Below are 21674 nucleotides of genomic sequence, written 5' to 3' on the forward strand. Positions count from 1 at the left end.
GGCCCTGTAGGTGGGTGAAACTATTAAGACAACAGGATCATCTGTGCCTTGTGGTGACTTAGTGCCTATTTTTATTTCTTCTTGCAGGTGCCACATGTGTGCTAAAGAAGAAATTTTCTGCCAGCCAGTTTTGGAATGATTGCAAGAAATATAATGTGACTGTGTTTCAGTACATTGGAGAACTTTGCCGTTATCTGTGCAAACAGCCTCAGGTAAGAAACCGTTGCTGGAGATGCTGAAGATTGCACTGGGAGTAAGGGCCAGAGTGGCGGAATTTGGTTTCTTTGCTTTCACTCCACAGTCCTCCAGAGCATAATCTATCAGAAACACATACATGCTTATAGTATACAAGATAAAGTAAGTATAAAAACCCAACAAAATAAGAGGCAGACCATCCAGTAAAATGTATGCTTTGCTCTGTAGCAGAATAACACAGAGCCATATTCTAGTGCACTTCAAGTCCAGGCTAATTGATTTTATTATGAAATTAGGTGCATATGGTGTTTGCAGAAAAATAACTCCAAGTTTAAAGTCGAAAATGCTTTAAAACTCTGGACTTTAAAAATGACACCGATAATACTCTTCCATTTTTCTTTTGAATAAATGATTATAGTGGGTGCATTCCTGTTAATGTGTTTTAGTGTTAAAAGGAAACTTTATTTGTACTTATCCCTCAACCCCCAAAAGTGGAACTGACATCCTTTTTTTCAGTTGTCACTGCATGAGAAATAGGTAGGCACAGAGATTTGTCAGAGTCTGGAGTGTGTCTCTGTGGCTTATTTGCTTTTTCTGTCCTTGTCTTTGCTCTGGTCTCATTTATCTTTCCAAATGCTTAGAAAGAAAGAAAGAAAGAAAGAAAGAAAGAAAGAAAGAAAGAAAGAAAGGAAGGAAGGAAGGAAGGAAGGAAGGAAGGAAGGAAGGAAGGAAGGAAGGAAGGAAGGCTTTCTGACTTTCTAAACACCCTCGACAGCAAACACAGCAAAGAAGTGATTATTTTTCCTTGAATCAATTCAGCATCAACCCCTTCCAGAAATGTTAGGGAGCATACTATGCTCCTTGAGGACGGACAGTGGAGCTATGGCTCTGAGCTACACCTCCTGGCCTAAGTTCCCTCACTCAGCATGTCTGCCAAGGATGATAGACTAGGACATCTCTTTCCTGGTTAGAATATTAACACTACTTTTTCCTCCACAAATTATTTCCAATCCCAGTGAGACTAGGCCGGGATCCCTCAATAAAACTTCATTGAGTATTTAGGATTGCACAGGACAGATTAACATAGAAAAGAATGTGAACTTGGAGAGCCTGATCTACAGGATGCTTTTATTTGTGATTTTGGAGTCCACCATGGGAAGACCTCGTCTACCCAACCTCCTCTTGTTACAAGCTGTCTAAAAATTTTTTGTCAGCAAATCTCGATTTATTTAAGGAACATGTAGTTTCCATATCCTTCCTTATCGTTATTTTAAAATAAAAATATGTACATGGGGTTTTAAACTATGATCTATGCGATACTCAGTACACAACTTGATGCCTGTACTAATTCAATGTATTATTGCAAGGAAAGCCAACAACACATGATTGTTCTTAAATATGCATGGCAGGCATATGCATGCATCCATGATTATCAGAAGACTTCAGAACCAAGAGGTCTTACCTAGAGTCATAGTGGAGGGACCAAACTTTCCTACCATCTGCTGTCTGAGCTTTAGATGATTGAGGATGAAATCCTGCTTTCTGCAGTAAACAGCCATCCATGCTGGGCTGGAGGAAGTAGTTATTTGATTTTGTTTTCAGTGTATCTCACTTCTGCTTCTCTATGTAGCAACTAACATTCTCATTTCCTTAAAACTTAAAGTTATGTAGAGTTTTCTGCATTTAAAGAGAAACTGTGGAGTTTCAGTTTTGTAGGCGTCTAGAGAGAGTCTTCGGCCTGGTTGTGTTAGGTTTTCCCAAAGTTGGATAGAAGAAAGAGACTTTCTGAGAAAGAATTGATGATCTGGTAGTAGGTAACTTCCCTTCAGTTCCTGTAACACCAGATAGTAGCTGAACAAGAAGATTTTTAAAAGAAACCAGAGTTTCAATGTTGGTGTGACTTCTTCATGAATGCCATCATACCAGTCTTGATCTTTGTACTGAAACCCAGATGGACATGTCTACTGAGAACAAAGCCCATAGGATATCTGGGATAGAAGTTCTAACTGTCAGAAATCTGTTTAGCTGTTATAAGGGACTTTAAATGGTGGAAGAATAAACGAGTATTTTCTGTGGTTTAGATAATAGCTTATCTATGTATCTATCTACCATATATCTGTCTGTCTATCTATCATCTCTCTATCCATCCATCATCTATCTCTATCCCTCATGTGTGTGTATGTGAGGATATGACTATATAAACACCTGGAAGTAAAGTTGTAAAGGATTCTGTATGCTTTTCCAGAAATATTAAGAGAAAAGCTGCATTAGAAGCTCATGTTTGTGTAGCCTTTCATTACTGAAACTATTGAGATAGTCTTAATAAAATAAAGTATGGATTTTTGTGACTTAGTCAAGTATGTCTACGCAAATTAAGAAAGTATGTAAATGTCAGAGAAAAAATACTATAGAAAAGACTATCAAAAGAATTTGTATTGCTTTTCTAGATACAAAATCCATATTCAAAATCTCATCTACATCTATCATAGATCATCTCCTAATAAACAGGCATGACTGTGCATTATTGGATTGGTAGGAACACACAGGTGGGCCACATATGCTCCTTGAAGGCAGTAGTTTGTCAAAGCTTGATTTAGACTTCATGATAATATTAGACACTGTGCAAAGCAAAATTTATGTTCATGTAAAATAAGACTTTTAAATCTCCTTTTGTTTCTTTCCCTCCCTCCATATATGAACATATGTATAAGAGTGGTTGTATGCATAAGCGTATGCACCAGAAAGATTAACTTTTGGGCTTGATATAGGGATTTGTGATGTTAAATTTTTATTGTTGTAAGCAAATTATTTTCAATTATATGCACATATTTCTTTTTTTTTCTTTATTTATTTATTTTATATAACCAAGTCCATTTAAATGAAAACAAACATTTATAGACAATATTGGGAATTTGGGCGTCGTTCTTTTCAAACTACTTCCTGCTGATAAGGGGCGCTGTCATGGGGGATTCTAAGAAGATGCAGAAATCCTGGCTGTAGTCTGTAAGGCTGCTTTGTCCAGCTGTTTTGAATGTAGGAACACCTGGTACTCTGTTTCAGGCAGTCTGGCTTGATCAAACCACATTAGTCTGGAAGGAATCCACAGCTTTTCATTTTCTGTGGAAATAAAAATAGAAATCCTTTTCCCCAGTAACTTGTCCTTGAACTTAAATTTTGAAGTCAAAGAATTTTTTTAATTTAATTTATTATTTTACATGTCGATCCCAGTTCCCTCTCCCTCCCTCCCTTTCTCCCTCCCTCCTTTCCTCCCTTTTACCCTCTCTGCCCTCTCACATGCACTCTAACCACCCTACCCTCCCATACCTCCACCCCAATTCCATATGTAGGGGAATGCCATCCAGTTGGGGTCATGTAGATCTGACAGGTCATGTGAAGTAGGGACTAGGGCTTCTCTCCTGTCTCTAGATTAAGGCAGTTATCCCTCCATGGGGGATGTGTTCGCAAGGACCTTTTGTGCACCAGGGATACATCCTGGCTCCACTGTCTGAGGTCCCTTAGACTGCTCAGTCCTTCTGGCTGAGACCCATATTCAGGAGGGCCTGAGTCAGCCCATGCTGGCTTCCCAGCTATCAGTCTGGTGGCCCGTTAGCGCCTCCTTGTTCAGGTAAGTTGTCTCTATGTGTTTCTGCCGCTTTGTCTTATCCTCTCCATCTGCATCTGAGTTCTACTTTGACTCAGTGTTTATGTATGGGTGTTTGCTCCTGTTTCCAACAGGCATTAGTTGAGGGCTCCATGGATAAGTTAGTTGTTGATCTCACTCTCCGGGAAGGGCATTTATGGTAGCCTTTCCACGGAAGCTCAAATTGTTATTTGGCAGCAGTCTTGTAGTTCTCTAGACCTTTCTTTGTGTTCAATTTTATCTTCAAACCAATATTGGCTCCCTCTTTTATGTTCTCTCTCTCTCTCTCTCTCTCTCTCTCTCTCTCTCTCTCTCTCTCTCTTTCCTGTCTTCTATTCCTAACCAGGCTCAATCTTCCTGGTTGCACATGTTTTCCTTTCCTCCCCTTCGTTTTCTCCTACTTCTCTCTCCATTCACTGCCCCCCCACTTCCCCTGATCTCTGGGGGGACTTGTCCCTTACCAGTTCTGTGAGGGACTTTATATGAATCTCTTAGAATACACCTTGTACCCTAGTTCCTCTGGTGGTGTGAATTATTAGCTGTATTAGCAACTTGAATCAAGGAAATAAAACTGTGAATAATGAAATCAGTAACTTCCAATATCTCAATGACCTGTGCAATAATAACATTATATCACCCAGGAAAATAAATTTTCATGTTTTACTTTCAGAAGTGAATGTATTTGGATGTTTAGAGTTTCAAGTATCATTGAGACTCATTGAAAAACACATGTGTGTGCACATACACACACATACTTAATTTAGAACTTGAACACTTTCCTTTTAGTCCCGTGAGTAATTTAATTACTTTAAAGAATATAACACTGATCCTTGATTTGTCGTGTGCTGTCATAAGATAATATTTTCCCACATAAATGACAGTGCAGTGATTTTATAAAATTTTAATTCATTCGATACCTTGAATGTCTTAGTTATCTGCTCTGTGCACATGTAATGCACTATAAACATTAGTGACATTCAAGAGTAAATGTCCATTCACTCATACACATATATACTCCATTTTCTAGACCCTTTCATTCCTTTCTGCTGTTTGTTTATTCATTGTTCTATCTGTGATACTCTCTTATTTAGGTTGGCAGCATCCTTTGTGTTCTATTTAGTTCCTGTCTACTAAAGATACATGTTTAGTTTTACATATCTCTATAAAATTTTTATTTATTTATGTGAATGTGTATGTTTCTGTTGAGTATGCTACATACGTGTAGGTGTCCTCTGAACCCCAGGAGCTGAAGTTACAGGTGGTTTGGAGACTGGCATAGTTGCTGGGGCCTGAACTCAGTTCCTCTGCAGCAGAACTCAGGTGCCCCACAAGAACAGCAAGTACACTTAACCACTGACTCCTCTCTCCAACTCCAGCTCACATTGTTTAATTTTAAGTTCTCTGAAGACATGTTCTATTTTTAAAGTTTTACACAATACATTCATAGAATATAAAATAGCCAAAAATAGTTTCACTGCTCCTTTAAAAATGATCTCTCTTTGTCTCTGTCTCTCTGTCTCTCTCTGTCTCTGCCTCTCTACCATCTCTCTCTGTCTCTCTCACTCTTCCCCTTTACCAGAAAATCTTCAAGTACTACCCTGATATTTATTATTTTAAAAATTTTGACCTTGAATACATAGCTTGATAGCCTCCCATCCCTTTTAGAAATTGCTGTTAATTTTATTTTTTTTTTCTGCAGGTATATACAATTTTCTCTATGACAGTTTTCAAGGCAGCCCACACATATTATACATAGGCTTCATCCTTTAAAAATGGATGCTTAATAATATTTCAAAATGGCATTTGAAAAAATCTAGTTAAGATGTACAGTATTTGGAACCCCAAAGTTCAGATTCTAAGATGACTGGGGAGAGATCAAGTCATTTCTTTGAAGCACTTCTAGAAATTGATGTGTTTTCTCTTAAGTAATTTATCTGATAACTCAAGAGTTTGCTGCTCTTGTCCATAATCACTGAGTCACAGAAAATGCTATCAGTATAGGATGATTCCCTCACCTGAAATGTGCTTTCATTTAAACTCTCCTGTTTCACTAACATCTCAGCACAAACTGAGTTTCTTTATATCTGGAATTCAGAGAGTAACTTCCCTAGCATTTAGGCAACAAGGAGCAGGCAAGCTTTATAGCTTCCCCATTCCACACTTTCTTGACATTGAGGAGTATTTGTTGGGTCCCACATATAGACTGTGTATCCACCTCACCCATCCTTAGTCATGTCTTATTATCTGTTTACATTTCAGGTTCCCAATCACTTCTCATTCATTTCTATTTATTCTTAAGCATACATAGATTAAAATGTCTTATTTAAAACCACTTGGTGGTGTTTAGTGAAGAGGTTGAAACATATCGTGATCAAATAGTCATATGTTACCCAGAAGTAGTTCTGAGCAAATTATCAATTTACAATGATTATAATGATAACATAGTCTTACTTGAACTTAAATGTGCATTACCCACATTAACTGACATTGTTTCTTGAACATAGAAGAAAATACCTTTCTTCTTTAATTAAAAACCAAACAAACAAACATGGGCCAAGTTCGTGCATTCTAAGCCATGAGTTACATCCCATTGTCTCATTTTCAGTTGACTATTACATTGGTTCTAAGGGTTTAATTAACTGTTACCTCCTATGTTGATACTTGAGAGTTGCCAGTAAGCTGCATTATGCATGTACTATCTTAAAAATATGAATAAGCAGAATCAGTGTGGGAATCAGGGAATCAATATCAAAATTATATAGGTAATAAATGTTAGGTCTATGAAAATAAACTTTGGTTCATAAGCCTTTAAAAATTTTGCCCATCCTGAAATATACTTCCTTCTTAGTATCTATTCCCCAAAAGAGTATTTGTCATTTATAGTTTGAACAGAATGCCCCTCCATATATAAAAAGGAACAAGATACAGCCCAGCGTTATTTGTTAGCTGCTGGACACGATTCTCCAACAAAACTCTGGCTTTCTTCTTGTGTTTGCATCTCGTCTGCTGTTGCACATACCCTGTTAACGTTATGACAGTTGCCATAGAAACAGCACCAATAAAGGAGAGAGAGAAGCTTGAGTTATTTACAAGTGAACTCTTTTCTTTTAAAAGAGAGAAGGGGATAAGGACCATCAGGTGCGTTTGGCGGTTGGAAACGGCATGAGCAGCGATGTGTGGAGACAGTTTTTAGACAGATTCGGAAATATTAAAATGTGCGAATTTTACGGCGCTACAGAAGGAAACATATGTTTCATGAACCACACCGGGAAGATCGGATCAGTAGGGAGAGCAAACTTCTTTTACAAGGTAAGAATAGCCCTTTCTCTATAGGAAATGCTTTGGGGTCTACAAACTCTTGTCTGGAGCTTAAGTTTCTATGTTGTAAAAAGATTTCATCACATTTTTTGAAGCTGAGGTCATTTGCAAAGGGTGAACTGCAATGCTGTGGGCTCGGCAAACTTCAGTCCTGTGCCACATGCTCCCTCGGCAGCATGATAACTGTTCACTTTTGCTCGGTTTCAAGTTCAGTGTTTAAGACTAGAGCACAAATCCTGAGCAAGTCTCTTTTCATTCCTGTTGAGTATTTTTCTCCCACTTCTCATTACCTTTTATCATTTATGCAAAATAAAAGTTCCTAGTACACAGCAATAATATACATATTTTTAAGAATGAAAATGAATGCAAGGTCTGGAGAGCTCCATCAATGGTTAGGACACAGAGACCATGAGCACCCTCTCAGGCAGCTTCTCCCAGCCACCTTCTAACTCAGCTCCCTGGGATCTAATGCCCTCTTCTGGCCACTTCAGGCACCTGCACACCCAGGAGGTGCACTTACAAAACACATGTGCACATACATGTAAATAAAGATTATTTTAAAAAATTCTCAAGAAAGGTGAAAGCTTTGTTGACACAATCTTAAAATCGTTAAAAAAACACCTCAAGGAGAAATAAACAAAATTGCAATAATGTAGGATATTTGAATAATACAATAAACAAGGTACTTAAATTAAGTGATGTATGTGGGACTTGTATCTGTTAAATACATAATACCCTTTATTTTCAAGCATTTTGGAAACATTAAAAGAAATTATTGGACCACTTAGGAAATTTTTAGAAATTGCATTCATATGAAGCCCCCAAGAGTATAATGAAGATGACGGTGTTTTGTGTTGCTGGGTTGACTTCATTATAGTTTACCCCCGAGAGACTTGCAATGACAATAATAAAAAAACACCACATTGTCTCCATACTTTTCAGAAAAATACTGATTTTAAATTAATTTAGTTCAGTTGTTCATAGTATGGTTTCTTTTTAAAGTTGTATCTGATACTGTGTGAATTCTAGTTTGTCTTTTTATCATTTCAGCTACATGTTGTCTGTTTATATTGCTAGTAATAAAAAAGCAATGATTATTATGTAATTAGGCAAAGGAGACTATTATTATTATTATTATCTTTTTTTATTTTACATATGAATCCTAGTTCCCTCATCCTCCTATCCTCCCATGTCCCCACCCTGTCCCATTTCCCTTCCATTCCCCAAGGAGTGTGAAGCCTTCTAGGAGGGATCATCAAAATCCGTCAAGTAATTTGGAGTAGGCACTAGGCCACCTGCCTCTAGGTTAAGGGAGCATCCCTGCCCGAGGAATGTGCTCCCGAAGTCCTTTTGTGCACCAGGGATACATCCTGGTTCCACTGTCAGAGGTCCCATAGACTGCCTAGGCCTTCTAACTGAGACCCATGTTCAGGAAGTCTGAGTCGGTCCAATGCTGGTTTTTCACTAACTTATATGCCATCTTTTGGAGAATTTTTAAATGAAGCATTATAATTACTGATCCTTTTTAATAGCTATCAGTCTGGAGTCCATGAGCTCCCCCTCATTCAGGTCAGCTGTCTCTATGGGTTTCTGTAACCTGGTCTTGACCCCTGACAAAGGTGATTTTTAAGTATGTCTCTTAAAACTTGAAACCTTGCTTAGCATTGTGGTGCATTCTTTTAATACAAGCATTTGAGGGAAGAGGCAGCTGGATCTGAGTTTGAGGACAGCCTAGTCTACACAGTCTACACAGTCTGGGCCCTGTAGACCCTTTCTCAAGCCAAACAAACAAGCAAAAACAAAAACTTAAAATCTAAATGTTTAGGGGAATCAGCTTCCAACTAGAGAGAGAACGTTACAGGGGAGGGAGGAAGTAGATAGCAGTGTGGGTTCCTGCAACCCTAATATGTGTACAGCTGTAATCTGTGCTCTTTAAAGAGACTACATCCAGTAAATGTACCCAGTGTAAACAAAATAGAAATCCAGAAACAATATATGTGTGAAACAAACTCAAAATTATGATCTTTCTGGTGCTAATCTAGGGAAATAATTTGTGAAGGCTAAACATGAAATTTATGGAAGGCCAAGCCTGAAACAAAGGAAACCCTGAACATAAACAAAAGTCAGCCTATGAAATACAAATCACATCAAAAAAGTAAGTTCTGCAAAGTGATCAAGAAACGCTTGCAAACATACTTTTTTTCTATAAATTCAAGAAAAGATCACAATGGGATTCTCTTCAAAAATTGAAAAGAGGAAGTTTCAGGGGCAACATAGATCAACAAACTAATTAAAAACTAGACATGCTCATCTCAAAGAAATAAATAAAGAAGAATGAATATCTATAGAAGTGAATATCACATAAAATGTTCTAGGAAATGATGTATGGTGTAGAATAACAGGGGAAATGTGCACTAGTGAAATCAGTGAACAAAATGTAAATAACAGGTGATGCTGAAGCAAAAAACAAAACAAAACCTAAAAAATAAAAAAAAGAACTGTGGGATGTACAAAACATAGCTTAGTTAACGATGAGACATGGCATAGGAAGCTATCAAAAATGCAAGCAGAATGCAAAAAATGAGAAATATCTTCGTCTTTCACCTAGGGATTTTATTAAATGTTAAATTGCTCTCCCACTATGAGGGCAACATAGGAGTTTTCTAAGTTTTACACATAATCCGAGAAGTGTGTGTGTGTGTGTGTGTGTGTGTGTGTGTGTGTGTTAAGAATGACGTACTTCTCTGGAAAAAATATGTTCCATGAAAACATCTAGTCCACCTGAAAATAAAACAAAACCTAGAAAATGTCACCTTCAATTTAAAAAGTTCTATGGCCAGCAATAAATCCATTTAAATACGGAAGATTGAATAGATCCACGTTATGCCACTAAATGGGGTGGAAACATAATCTGAAAACAAAAAATGTATGTATTATCAACATATACAGGAGATAATAGGGAGGAAGTGCAGGTGGTATTTCTTCCATAAAGCATATCCTAGGATATACTATGAAGATAAAATGTGAGATTATTAAAAAGCTCATTTCCTAACACTTTTGCAAGCTGTTTAATCATCTTAAATGTAAACTAATCATCTCTCCACCATGAGCAAAATTCACCAAATGCAGTCAGTGCACATTTCTGACTACATTTCTGACATCATTTGCAAATCCAGGAGCCTCAAGGCCACCCTTGGGATTGAAGATGACAAGGGATCAGCTGACTGGAAGCTGTTACACTCTAGGTGACAGCTTATCACAGGTAAAGGACAGTCTAAATCCAGCCAAGGGAACAGCTCATGGTCCGAACCCAGGAGAGTATCAAGGACAAGGCTATGTGTCTTATCTCCTAGAATCAGAAAACCTCTGCAGCCCACATGACTGACCTCCATTTCCTCCTGCTCTTGGGATGCAGCAACTGTGTAACCCAAAGCCCAGCCACAGCTTTGTTGGCACGGGCTTAGAAACCCCATTCAAAAGTCCAGTTGTTACTATCTGATTGCTGAGACAAATGAGCACATCCCTAACAAGAACAGCACTGCAAGCTCTTGGAGACAATGAAAAAGAAGTTGAGGGAGGGGGCAGGTATCATTTTCAAGGCAAAATTCTCAGCTACAGACACAGAGAGCCAGTTTCAGTGCAGCTCAACTGCTATTGAACTTTATAACCTAGGTGCCTTTTTTCAAGTTCTTCATGTATTAACTGAGGAAAAGAATTTTTTGGTTCCTTAACAACATAGATATCTATGCAGCTGATGATAGAAATGGGTGTAGTTGTAGCAGGTACTCCCAGAGCCATTGTTCCTTAGATGCTGTCATTTAACTGAATTAAAATGATGACTTGTGGGATGGTGAGAGAGCTCATTGGATAAAGGTGTCTATCCTGGGAACCACATAGCAGAAGGAAAGAATCAACTCTGACCCCCCTCCCTTACACACACACACACACACACACACCGTATGATGGCACACATGTGCCCATACACATTTACAAATACACGCTCACAGTAAATAACTAAGTATAATTTTAAAAACTATTGGATAGTGAATTGTGGATCTGATTACAAGCTATTTTTACTAATATTAAGCACCAGATATTGCTTTACTTATATTTTGATATTACTATTATATCTATCTTAGTGATTCTTTTTATTTTTTAAATTTACTTGTTCTAATTGTGCATTTTTATCACCCCCTCCTCATTTTTTCCTCCTCATTTACCTGACCTTATAATTAATCTCACCCCATTTCATTCCTTCCATGTTAAATCTGTTTTCTAATTCCGTTTAATAAGGTTACATGTTTAAATGGCCAATAAAATAAAACCTCTCTTTCCTTATAAATATAATGAGGCAGTTGGAGTGAACAATTTTTAGTTCACTGGCAGGTCAGACTTGATAGAATGGGTGTGTTCAGTATGACACTGTGATGTAACCATCACAGGGGCAGCTAGAACCATTTGAAGATGAGAGAGATGGACATCCTTTAGCTTGGCTTTTGAGTGAGTAGGACATTCTACCAAACACATCTTCTCATGCCACAATGGTAGGCAAACTCCTACACATTAGTCTAGAGGAGTTGACTTGAAAGACCCAGAGTAAAGCCAAACAGTTGTCAAGTTACTCTAGTTCTTAGGCAGTTGGTCACTTTCCTGGAGGAAAACACCACCACCAACAGAAACCCTGATAATTCAGAGCTCATCGTTTAGTTCTGTTTAAAATTTCCTTTTAGAGGAGATGTTTTCAAAGGCTTAGAAACAGGTCCTCCTGTGCATGGCGAGGAGGATGAGGAAACCAGTTCTGGGTACCTTCTGCAGCTTCTTTCATTCCCTGTGGTGAAGCCTAAAATGCTCAGGTGAAGCAAAGCACAAAGGGAAAAAAACGAATGCCAGGTAGGGGGCCTGCTTACAAATGCCTTCCATTTCAACTTCAAATCGTTATTTAATTTTTTGCCAGTTAAATTCCCTCATTTAAATTGAGCATGGAATACACTGGCAGTTCCTGTTGTTGCAAAAACAGACCAATGTTCATGTGTTTTTTGCTTCCTTTCGGTTTGCAGCTGTTTTTTGCTTTTGAGTTGGTAACATACGACTTTCAAAAAGATGAACCAATGAGGAACGATGAAGGCTGGTGTCACCATGTGAGAACGGGTAAGACGAATCATGAATATGTCATTTTAAGCAAAGAACCTGAATTCACACATGACTGTTGCTGAGTTCAGGAAAGGAAGAAAGGCTGCTTGGGATGGAAGTGACCTTGAGTCATAGCGCAGGCGGACTGGCTTACCTGCTGGCTGCAGAGCCCTCGTTAGGCTGTGTAAGTGCCAAATTGTTAAACTGTAAAGTGGCATCTTTTTGGTTTTTATTTATGTTTATATACACATCTAGTTTGTAGTCTGTTGCTTTAATTTTGGCACAGTGGCTGGGCCTTAACCTATTGCTGTTACAGCCAGCAACTTTGACTCTGCAGTTAAGGACCTGCACCTCTAGCAGCAGCCTGGCTACTCAGACTACAACCCAGGGGAATTCTGTTCCCACTGGCACAGGCCCTGTCTCTGCCACTAAAGGTAGCTTTAACTAAACCTCTATCGTTCTATTTATAAATAAGACTCAAGATTCAAAGGCTGGGTGAAAATTTGTGCCATCCCAGAGAATCTGAGCAGCAACTAGCTAAACCTTTGACCTTTCTGCTCCACCAAACCAGAAAAGGCTGTGCCATTCCAAATCCCTCCCTACCACTTCCTGTGTCCTTCCATCCCTAGGTGCCCTCTGATGTTCTATGATTACTTCCTGTCAGCTAGTTACTAACTTAGCCTCCTGATCCAAGGTTAATTGCATTTAATCAACGCAAGTGCAAACTCGGGGTTAACACTGTGATTAAATATCCCCTAACAGTAATCATGGCAAATGTCTATATCACATATTACTAATAATATTAAATTAATTTGTCATCCTAGGTAGAAGGAGAAGTCAGGCCACCTCTGATTTAAATTTGGGTTTTGACACTTAGGAACTGTGGGCAAATTAGCTGATGTGAGGCTCATTTCCATATGTAAATCAGAAGTGACATTATTTATTTCACCAGCCTCATGTTGACAAATAAATGGTGTACACAAACCTTCATGACTCCTTGCCTCCTACTCTCCTCGATTTTATCCCTCTCTCAAGGTGGACTATCTAAACATTTCAGTTTAGAAATGATGCTGAAAACAAAGGTCCCAATTACCTCCATGTCATCATTAAAAACAAAAATATAGATGTGCACTTAGAATTGTTTAGAGGTGCTGTCTATGTAGATGTGAGCAACATCCCAGTATGAGGCAGTCCCTCAGGCTGCCTTGCACTCTACCAGAGGTGACTTCCTAGATCTTACTTCAGTGTGATAAAACAAGTTGTTCTGTTTCTCTTACCGGTACTGGAAAGATTGCAAAAGAAGGTATTGTTTACTTAAAAAAAATCTTAGTGATTGGAGAAATGGTACAGACAGAGGTTTGCTCTAATTCCTAGCACCTGCGTCAGGCAGCTCACAACTGCCAGCAACTCCAGTCCCAAGAGATATGAATGTCTGGCCTGTGAGAGCACCTGCACTCGATTGCACTCACACACACACACACTCACACACACACACACTCCACACACACACTCACACACTCCACACACTCACACACACACACTCCACACACACACTCCACACACTCACACACACACACTCCACACACACACCACACACACACTCCACACACACACTCCACACACACTACACACACACACACATACTCCACACACACTCCACACACACTCCACACACACACTCCACACACATATTCACACACACACTCCACACACACACACCACACACACACTCCACAAACACACACCACACACACACTCCACAAACACACACCACACAAACACACACACACTCACACACTCCACACAAACACACACACTCCACACATACACATATACACATACTCCACACACACATACACCACACACATACATACACACACACCACACACACTCCACAAATACACACACACACCACACAAACACACACACTCACACACTCCACACACACACACACACACACACAAATAATAAAGCAAACATTTCTAAATGTCTTTTCATTCAATGCCACAGACACTGTCCAAGAGGAAAAGATTTGGAGAACCTGAGGTCCTTTGTAGTGTGTTTGTTCATAATCACCATGAAATCTGAAACTGGAACTTGAGCCTTGGGAACATGCTTGCATAATTCCACCATTTCTAAATATGCTGACTGACTCCACTTTGGAATCCTCATGATGAGCCACTGCATTTTACTTTATATTATAACATTGTATCATTGTGTAAATTATGCCTCATCAGGAAAGACATGAAAACACCATGACCTATGCAAGCATTTACAATAATTTGCAGAAAAAAAGAGTAATATCTACATTCTCAGAAGTAGAAACAAACAGTATAAACTTTGAAGAAGACAAAAGATTTTTTTTTTTTAAATTCTGTAATATTAAGTGTAGCCTGAGAGACTGACTATACAATATATGTGAGGCTTTAAAGGGATGGGCCTTGTCCTGAAGCGTACACGCCACTTTTATGTGTGTGTGACTTCTACAGCTGCATGACACTGGGCACATTGCTATGTCTGCCTTCCTTTCTGCATTGGTGAAAAGAAAATGTAACCAAGACCTTTCTTAGGGGTTTGTGAATAGAAGGGGATGGATAGACGGGCAATGCTGTAAGAACAGTGATGTTGGATGGAGTGTGCAGTATGACTATGGTGACGATGCTGGTATGGATGGTGCTAGTGGGAAGTAAATGACGAGAATGAGTCAGTGGAGATCTGTGGGAGCTGAGCATACGCCTTCATCCAGAGAGGTATGGTGCAAACCTTGCTAAGAGCCCTATGGGATGCTTCACACCACTGCAGCTAGTCCAGAAGGAGGTAGCAACAGCCTTGAAGGCTGCTGCTGTGGAAGCTGCTTTCCTTTATTTCAAATGTAATCTCATCTTGCGGATCAGCAAGCACAGCTTTGATTAAATAGGTTTGACTGGAATAATGATTTCAGATAAGTGTCTAAGAGTGAGTGGCCTTAATAAGGGTCATGAGATGGGAAATCTTTCAATGCCCTTCCTTTCCCTGTCAAGTGTTTCCAGAATAACATCCTAGAGGACTAAACACTCTACTCCTGTGTTAATTGGGTCAGCCTGCTTCATGGACTCTTTGATCCAAAACCATAAAGCCTTCATTTTGAGTTCTACATCTACTTCTTTTTCCGATTTTGAAGCTGACATGATCCTTCTTGGCATTAGTTCTTTTGTCAGTGAAATAAGAATTGTAATAACAGTTCAAACAATTGCTAATAAAATTAAATACAATTGTAATTGTGGAGCTGACATGGTCACTAATATGTACTGCTATTATTAGCTTACTAAATTTATAGAGTTATTTGTTCTCAGTATTAATTGAGCTAAAAATATGTGCAATTCCAAGAGACATTATCTTTAGTCTGTCAACCCAGAATATAAGAAGAATTAAATTCACATTTCCTTTTCATATAATTCTTTTGTCATTGACTTTTGCAAAGCTGTTTGTGGAAGGATATAAGCACAAAGAATGAATGGCATTAAGTAGGATGGAAACAAGTACAAAGAAAGATAAGAACCATAATAGCTGGGTTTCTCTGCTATAACTTGATTCAGTGCAGTGTCTGTAATGATAATTGTCAGATCAGATGGCTGCAAAAAAATGACCCTTTCTCTTGCAGGAGAACCTGGACTTCTTATTTCTCGTGTACATACGAAAAATCCCTTCTTTGGCTATGCTGGCTGTTACAAGCACACAAAAAGCAAGCTGCTTTTTGATGTTTTTAAGAAGGGAGATGTTTACTTCAATACAGGAGACCTAATGGTCCAAGATCATGAGAACTTCCTTTATTTTTGGGACCGTATTGGAGACACTTTCAGGTAGGAATGACTCTAGGTGTCCACTGGTCCTGTGCCTGTGAACCCCTCTTGTGTGGAAAGTGCTGAGACCTTGATGTTACTACAGGACATACGGAGTCCTGATTCCCCACTCAAAGATTCACTTACCATCTGTTTCTATGAGTTGAGTCTTGATATCAAACTCCATAATTGTTTTAAACTAATCAGCCTGTACCAAATCAGTAGGCTATAAAAAACAGAAGTGACATGTGAAACTAGAATTAGGGTAAAAAAGAAGTACTCTGTGTAATGGTGAGAGGATTAATCAGAAAAGCTGTAAGAGCGTTCATTCATTCACTCATTTCTCTTTTTTTTCATTCATTCATTTCTTATCCCTTATGTCTCCATTTGGTCTTGGTGGGGAGAGTACATGCCACACATGCATGTGACTTTGGGGAGTCATTTCTCTCCTCCCGCCATGCCTGTTTCAGGGATTGAATTCTGGTTTGGAGACAAGTGCCTCCATTCACAGAAGTGTCTCACCAGTCCTGAAATTATTTATGATGGAATGAAAAGATTTTGAAACTGAGACTGCCACCCTCTTGTCTTTACATGTTATGTTCTAATTTCTCAAGCTTGTCTTAGCCTGCCTAAAAATTTTATTTTACTTTGTTGTGCAATGACTATAGACTAGTCAAGAGCATAGAGTAGGTACTTAACAAGGGCGTGAATGAATAGACAACTAGGGAATAAATTTTAGAATTGTCTTCATTAAAAAGACAGAACTGAGAGAGTCAATACCTAGAAATTAAAGTGAGTTAAAGTACTGAGGTAAGTGTAGTATTTCTTTCAACTACTACTACAAAAAATACAGTTTTAAACTTAATTTTTATTATTGCGCAAAATAGCGATTTTTGTACAGATATATCCTCCTTATCTCCATTTATTTTTATGGCTTTTTAAAAAAATATTTAACGATGAACAATTTATACCAATAAAACTCTAAGTTATTTTAACCAAGCCACAGCTGCTGATTTTATCGAACTCTGAACAAAATGCTTTTGTAGACATGGCTTTTACTTGGAAACTAGTTATTTTTGGCCACTAGGTGCTGCTTCACAGCTCCAAATGCAAGTCACTGAAACCCTAAGTGGGAACCGGCTCTTCATATGCTTGTGCTCTCACTTGGAAATGCCTGTCTTTTAGGTGGAAAGGAGAAAACGTTGCAACCACAGAGGTCGCTGATGTGATCGGCAGGTTGGACTTCATACAGGAAGCAAATGTGTATGGTGTGCCTGTGCCAGGTATGTGGATGTTGATGACTCTGAGAATTGTAGAAGAGAGCACACATGTCCTCTTTAGGTCTCGTTACTTTCCTAATCAATACTTAAAATTGTGCATATTAAAATTAATATTCTAAAATGTTTTCATCTTGTCTTGGCAAGCAATGCCCCTGAGTAAACTAAGAAACCTTATGGACACATTAGAGGCAGGATATAGAGAAATTTTCCTGTTTTTGCCTGTCTTTAGGCAGGAGCTAGAAAATCTGGTCAGGGACTTACAGCTTGAAAGTTGTTGAAGCTGATCTTTGTAATCATCTCAGTTTTCTTGTTATGGCATCTGTTGGCGCATTTCGCTGAACAGGACCACGTTCTAGTTTAAATGTCATCGAAGTGTGTCCTTTTGTACAAATGGCAGGGCAGTGTTTCCTGCTATCCTGTGGGTGGAGGGGAGGGCAGGGATGCAGCAGAGGAAAGAGGGGACAGATTCAGAAACTGACCCTGAGGACTGGAGAGATGCATCAGCCCTCTGCAGTCTGCAGATGGCATGACAGTCAGTAAGCAATGTGCCTTAGTCAGAAACCCATTTCTAGTTTTCTTAGCTTCACATATTCCCTTTGTTTTTCATTAATTATTAAAATGTACATCTGTGCAGGGCTATAGTTACTTCTGAATAAATATGTCCTTTCTTAATGTTTGTGTTGGTGGGATGTAAATTATACATAATCTACTGTGTTTCATTTCTGTAGTACAGTCAAGGGCAAAGTGTGGTCTTCCCTTTGTTCAGTTGTTTCTAGCAATTAGATGTATGTCAGGGAAAGACACAGACTCAAGTTATGTTACAGCCGCTTTGTTTCCTCTGTAACCGACCAAGTGTCTCTGTAGCAGTGAGGGTGTGACAGGGCTGATTCTGAAAATTCACATAATAATATCGATTTTATTTCAACCCTCCCCCAAGGTTATGAAGGAAAAGCAGGAATGACTTCTATTATTCTAAAGCCAAACAAGTCTTTAGACTTAGAAAAGATGTATGACCAAGTTGTAACATCTCTACCAGCTTATGCCTGTCCAAGATTCTTAAGAATTCAGGTAATTTTACAATTTCAAAATCTATTGTCAAATGTAAGAACCAGAACCCAAAAGTGGGTCGTAGCAAAATACTGTTGTCTCCTTTAAGTAATGTGTAAATTTTACTTGTATTAGTAAATTTTGAGAATGAAAAGCAGGAAGATATCAAGTTGATGCTGTTTGATGCTAGACTTGAAGCTGTGTCAGAAGAATAAGGATGCTGTGGTTTATCTTTATCCTTTCTGTAGAGCTGCTCTTTTCCTCTTTAGCCAGGACCTCTGAACAAACAGATGCTCTCCCCAAGGGTGGCAAGTCAAAACTGTATCTTGTACATATCTTCTGAAGACAGTGTTTAGAAACTTTCTTAATATCATTAATTTTACAAACAAAACACTGGTTATTACAGTTATGAATTTTATTTCATTTGCTACAATTAACAGAAAGCCTAACATTTAAAGCTTCATATTCAAATCTCAAAATATTTATGCAGCAGAAGTTGGTTGCAATTACCTTTAGTCCTAGCACCCGAGGGTCAGAGACAGGGGCAAGTGGCTGTCTGAGTTCTACATAATGAGTTTAAGACTAGGAAGGGCTACATAGTGAGCACCTGTCTCAAAAAAAAATACATAGAACAAACTAATTATAGTAATAAGTAATGTGAGAAAACACAGAACTAAAACTTACTTCTGCCCATATGAATAAAACAACTGCTTTGTGAAAAATTAAAGTCACATTCCTAACAAGATAGTTTTTCCCATAACAAAAAATTTTAAATGTGATAGCACTCAATATGGCTGAATTAAAGCTAACTTGGTCCTTTTGTTTCACTCGGAGATACACATTACCAGAACCTCCTGAGAAAACTTGTATCATAAGTTTTGTCTTTTATAACTCTAACTCTTATTACAATATTGAACATTCATAATATTGTTTTGCTGTTGATATGAAATAGGATGTGTATTTCAAGCATGCTTATTTTATTGATTGCATTAATAATTGTGTATTCAGTAAGCTAATATTTCAATAAAGCTTACAGGTGAATGAAAGTTTTCTATTTCTAATGTTAAATTAATATAAAGAAGTTAAGTAGATACAAAATATGGTAAGGAGTTGAGGCAGCCTCCATGAATATTAATGACGTCCCACTGAGATCTATAATTGTCTCCTAGGATAAGATGGAAACAACAGAGACTTTCAAGCTGCAGAAGATGCGATTGGTGGAAGAAGGGTTTCATCCACTGAAGATCACTGACCCACTTTACTTCATGGATAACTTGAAAAGCTCTTATGTTCCATTGACCAAAGAAATTTATAATCAGATAATGTTAGAGGAGCTTAAACTTTAGGATGCTATTTATGGGGCTTTGATTCCTTCCTGGGAAAGACGAAGGAAGACACATGAGCTTCTTGATTGACAGCCAGGGAGGGTTCCTTTCATAAATCAATCATAAATTGAAAATATTATACATGAAGAGTGCATTTGCTATAACTAAGCTTTCAAGGCCCATATGTCTCAGCACAGTGAGCCATGAAATATGAGAGATTCACCTTATGGTCATGAGGCTGACTCGGGGATGCTGCCCACAGTTGCTGCCCAGGATCACCAGAAAGTGGCATACAGCATAGCATGTGGTCTCCTTCTGGAGACCTCTATGACAAGTACAATGTTTTCTGGTTGCATGTGGGAAGTAAAACCAAACAGTCCACAGTATTACTACATGACTCAGATGGGGGAGTAGTGTTCAGCATGTACTACATTTCCTTCACAGGCAAAAGTTCCTTTTGTTTAATAAGGCTTGAATTTGCTTCATCTCATATACACTTTAGCTGGTTTTGTTTAATTTGAAGATTTAGTACATAACCAAATGCCTTAATAGTGAAGATTTCAAATACTACATAAGTAGTTAACAGTCACTTAAAATACTTTCTAATATGTGAAGATTCTAGTTTTCAATGAATAATAAAATGTTTACTCAGTTCATTTTTATGTGCTCTATCTTGTAACTCAATAAAACCGTCTTCAATAATATATGATTTGGATGTTTAACTTTTTTATTATTTTATGTGTGTGGTTGTTTTGCCTGCATGTACGTCTGTGCACCTTGTTTGTTTTTGCTGCCCACAGAGCCTAGAAGAAGGCATCAGATTCCTTGGAACTATAGTTAGATGGTTGTGAGCTGTCATGTGGGTGCTGGGAATTGAACCCCAGATTCTCTGGAAGAACAGCCAGTGCTCTTATCTATAGGGCCATCTCTCTAGCACAGTGATTTGGGTCTTTGTTGTGTTGATTTTAAGTGTAAACTTAAAAAAAGAAAAAAAAAATAACCTGACAGAAGATATGTATATACTCATAGCTCCTTTCTCTCAACCCCACACTAAAGAGGCAAAACCAATGTGAAAGTGTAGACTGCACAGAGCAGGGGATTGGGTGAGCCCATGCCCTTACTGGGCAGCTGTAGAAATGGAAGAAGACTAGGGATAAACTTCTGGAGGGCTGCAGGGACCACAAGAGTGAGACACAGGACAGCAGAAATTGCCACCAAGGTCAAAGACATAACAGCCAGTCTGAACAGGAATGTGAGGAGTCACCTGAAACACGGGGCACATGAACTCTGTGAGGGACAGTGTGCTGGCCACAAGCTGGGGGCACTTGGACCTGCGTTTAATCTCGGTAAGGTGAAGTAGTGTCATCCACAGGAAAAGAGGCAAGGATTGGTCGTGGTTGGAGTGTGTCAACCTCCAGGCTGCCTGTGTACACTGGCTTCCAGTGTACAATGTTGAGGTGGCAATGTTTCAGGGGCAATGGTCTGCTGGAAAATAGTTCAGCCATTGGGGTGGCCACACTTGGTAAGGATTCATAAGAACTTATAGCTTCTTCACACTCCAGTTCACTCTTGAGTTGCTGTGCTTGGCTCCTCCTGAACAAACCTCTTTCTATTGTCACTGCTTTTACAAAGAATGATGCAGACTAGGGGCCCTCACCAGAAGCCAAGCAGATATGGCCATGTGATCTATAACTTTCAGCCTCTCAAACTGTCAGGTAAATAAACAACTTTGTGTGTGTGTGTGTGTGTGTGTGTGTGTGTGTGTGTGTGTGTGTGTAAGTATCCACCCAACTCGGGCATTTTATAACAGCTCGCTCTCTCTCTCGCTCTCTCTCTCTCTCTCTCTCTCTCTCTCTCTCTCTCTCTCTCTCTCCTTGCTTCCCAAGTTCCAAGACTTATGAACCTGTGTTCCAGGGAATAC

General features: G+C 38.8%; 1 protein-coding gene across 1 annotated transcript in view; it reads left to right on the forward strand.

Moving 5' to 3' along the window:
• Positions 1–20041, forward strand: part of Slc27a6 (solute carrier family 27 member 6) — a 42476-nt gene extending 22435 nt beyond the window's left edge. The window contains exons 4-10 of the mRNA XM_051200995.1: positions 88–212; positions 6950–7144; positions 12211–12301; positions 15924–16122; positions 17287–17384; positions 18319–18449; positions 19598–20041. Coding sequence (XP_051056952.1) covers positions 88–212; positions 6950–7144; positions 12211–12301; positions 15924–16122; positions 17287–17384; positions 18319–18449; positions 19598–19774 — 1016 coding nt within the window. The 3' untranslated portion in view covers positions 19775–20041. The remainder of the gene's footprint in view (positions 1–87; positions 213–6949; positions 7145–12210; positions 12302–15923; positions 16123–17286; positions 17385–18318; positions 18450–19597) is intronic.
• The last annotated feature ends 1633 nt before the right edge of the window (positions 20042–21674 follow it).

Source organism: Phodopus roborovskii, unplaced genomic scaffold (assembly GCF_943737965.1).
Source record: "Phodopus roborovskii unplaced genomic scaffold, PHOROB, whole genome shotgun sequence".
NCBI lineage: Eukaryota > Metazoa > Chordata > Mammalia > Rodentia > Cricetidae > Phodopus > Phodopus roborovskii.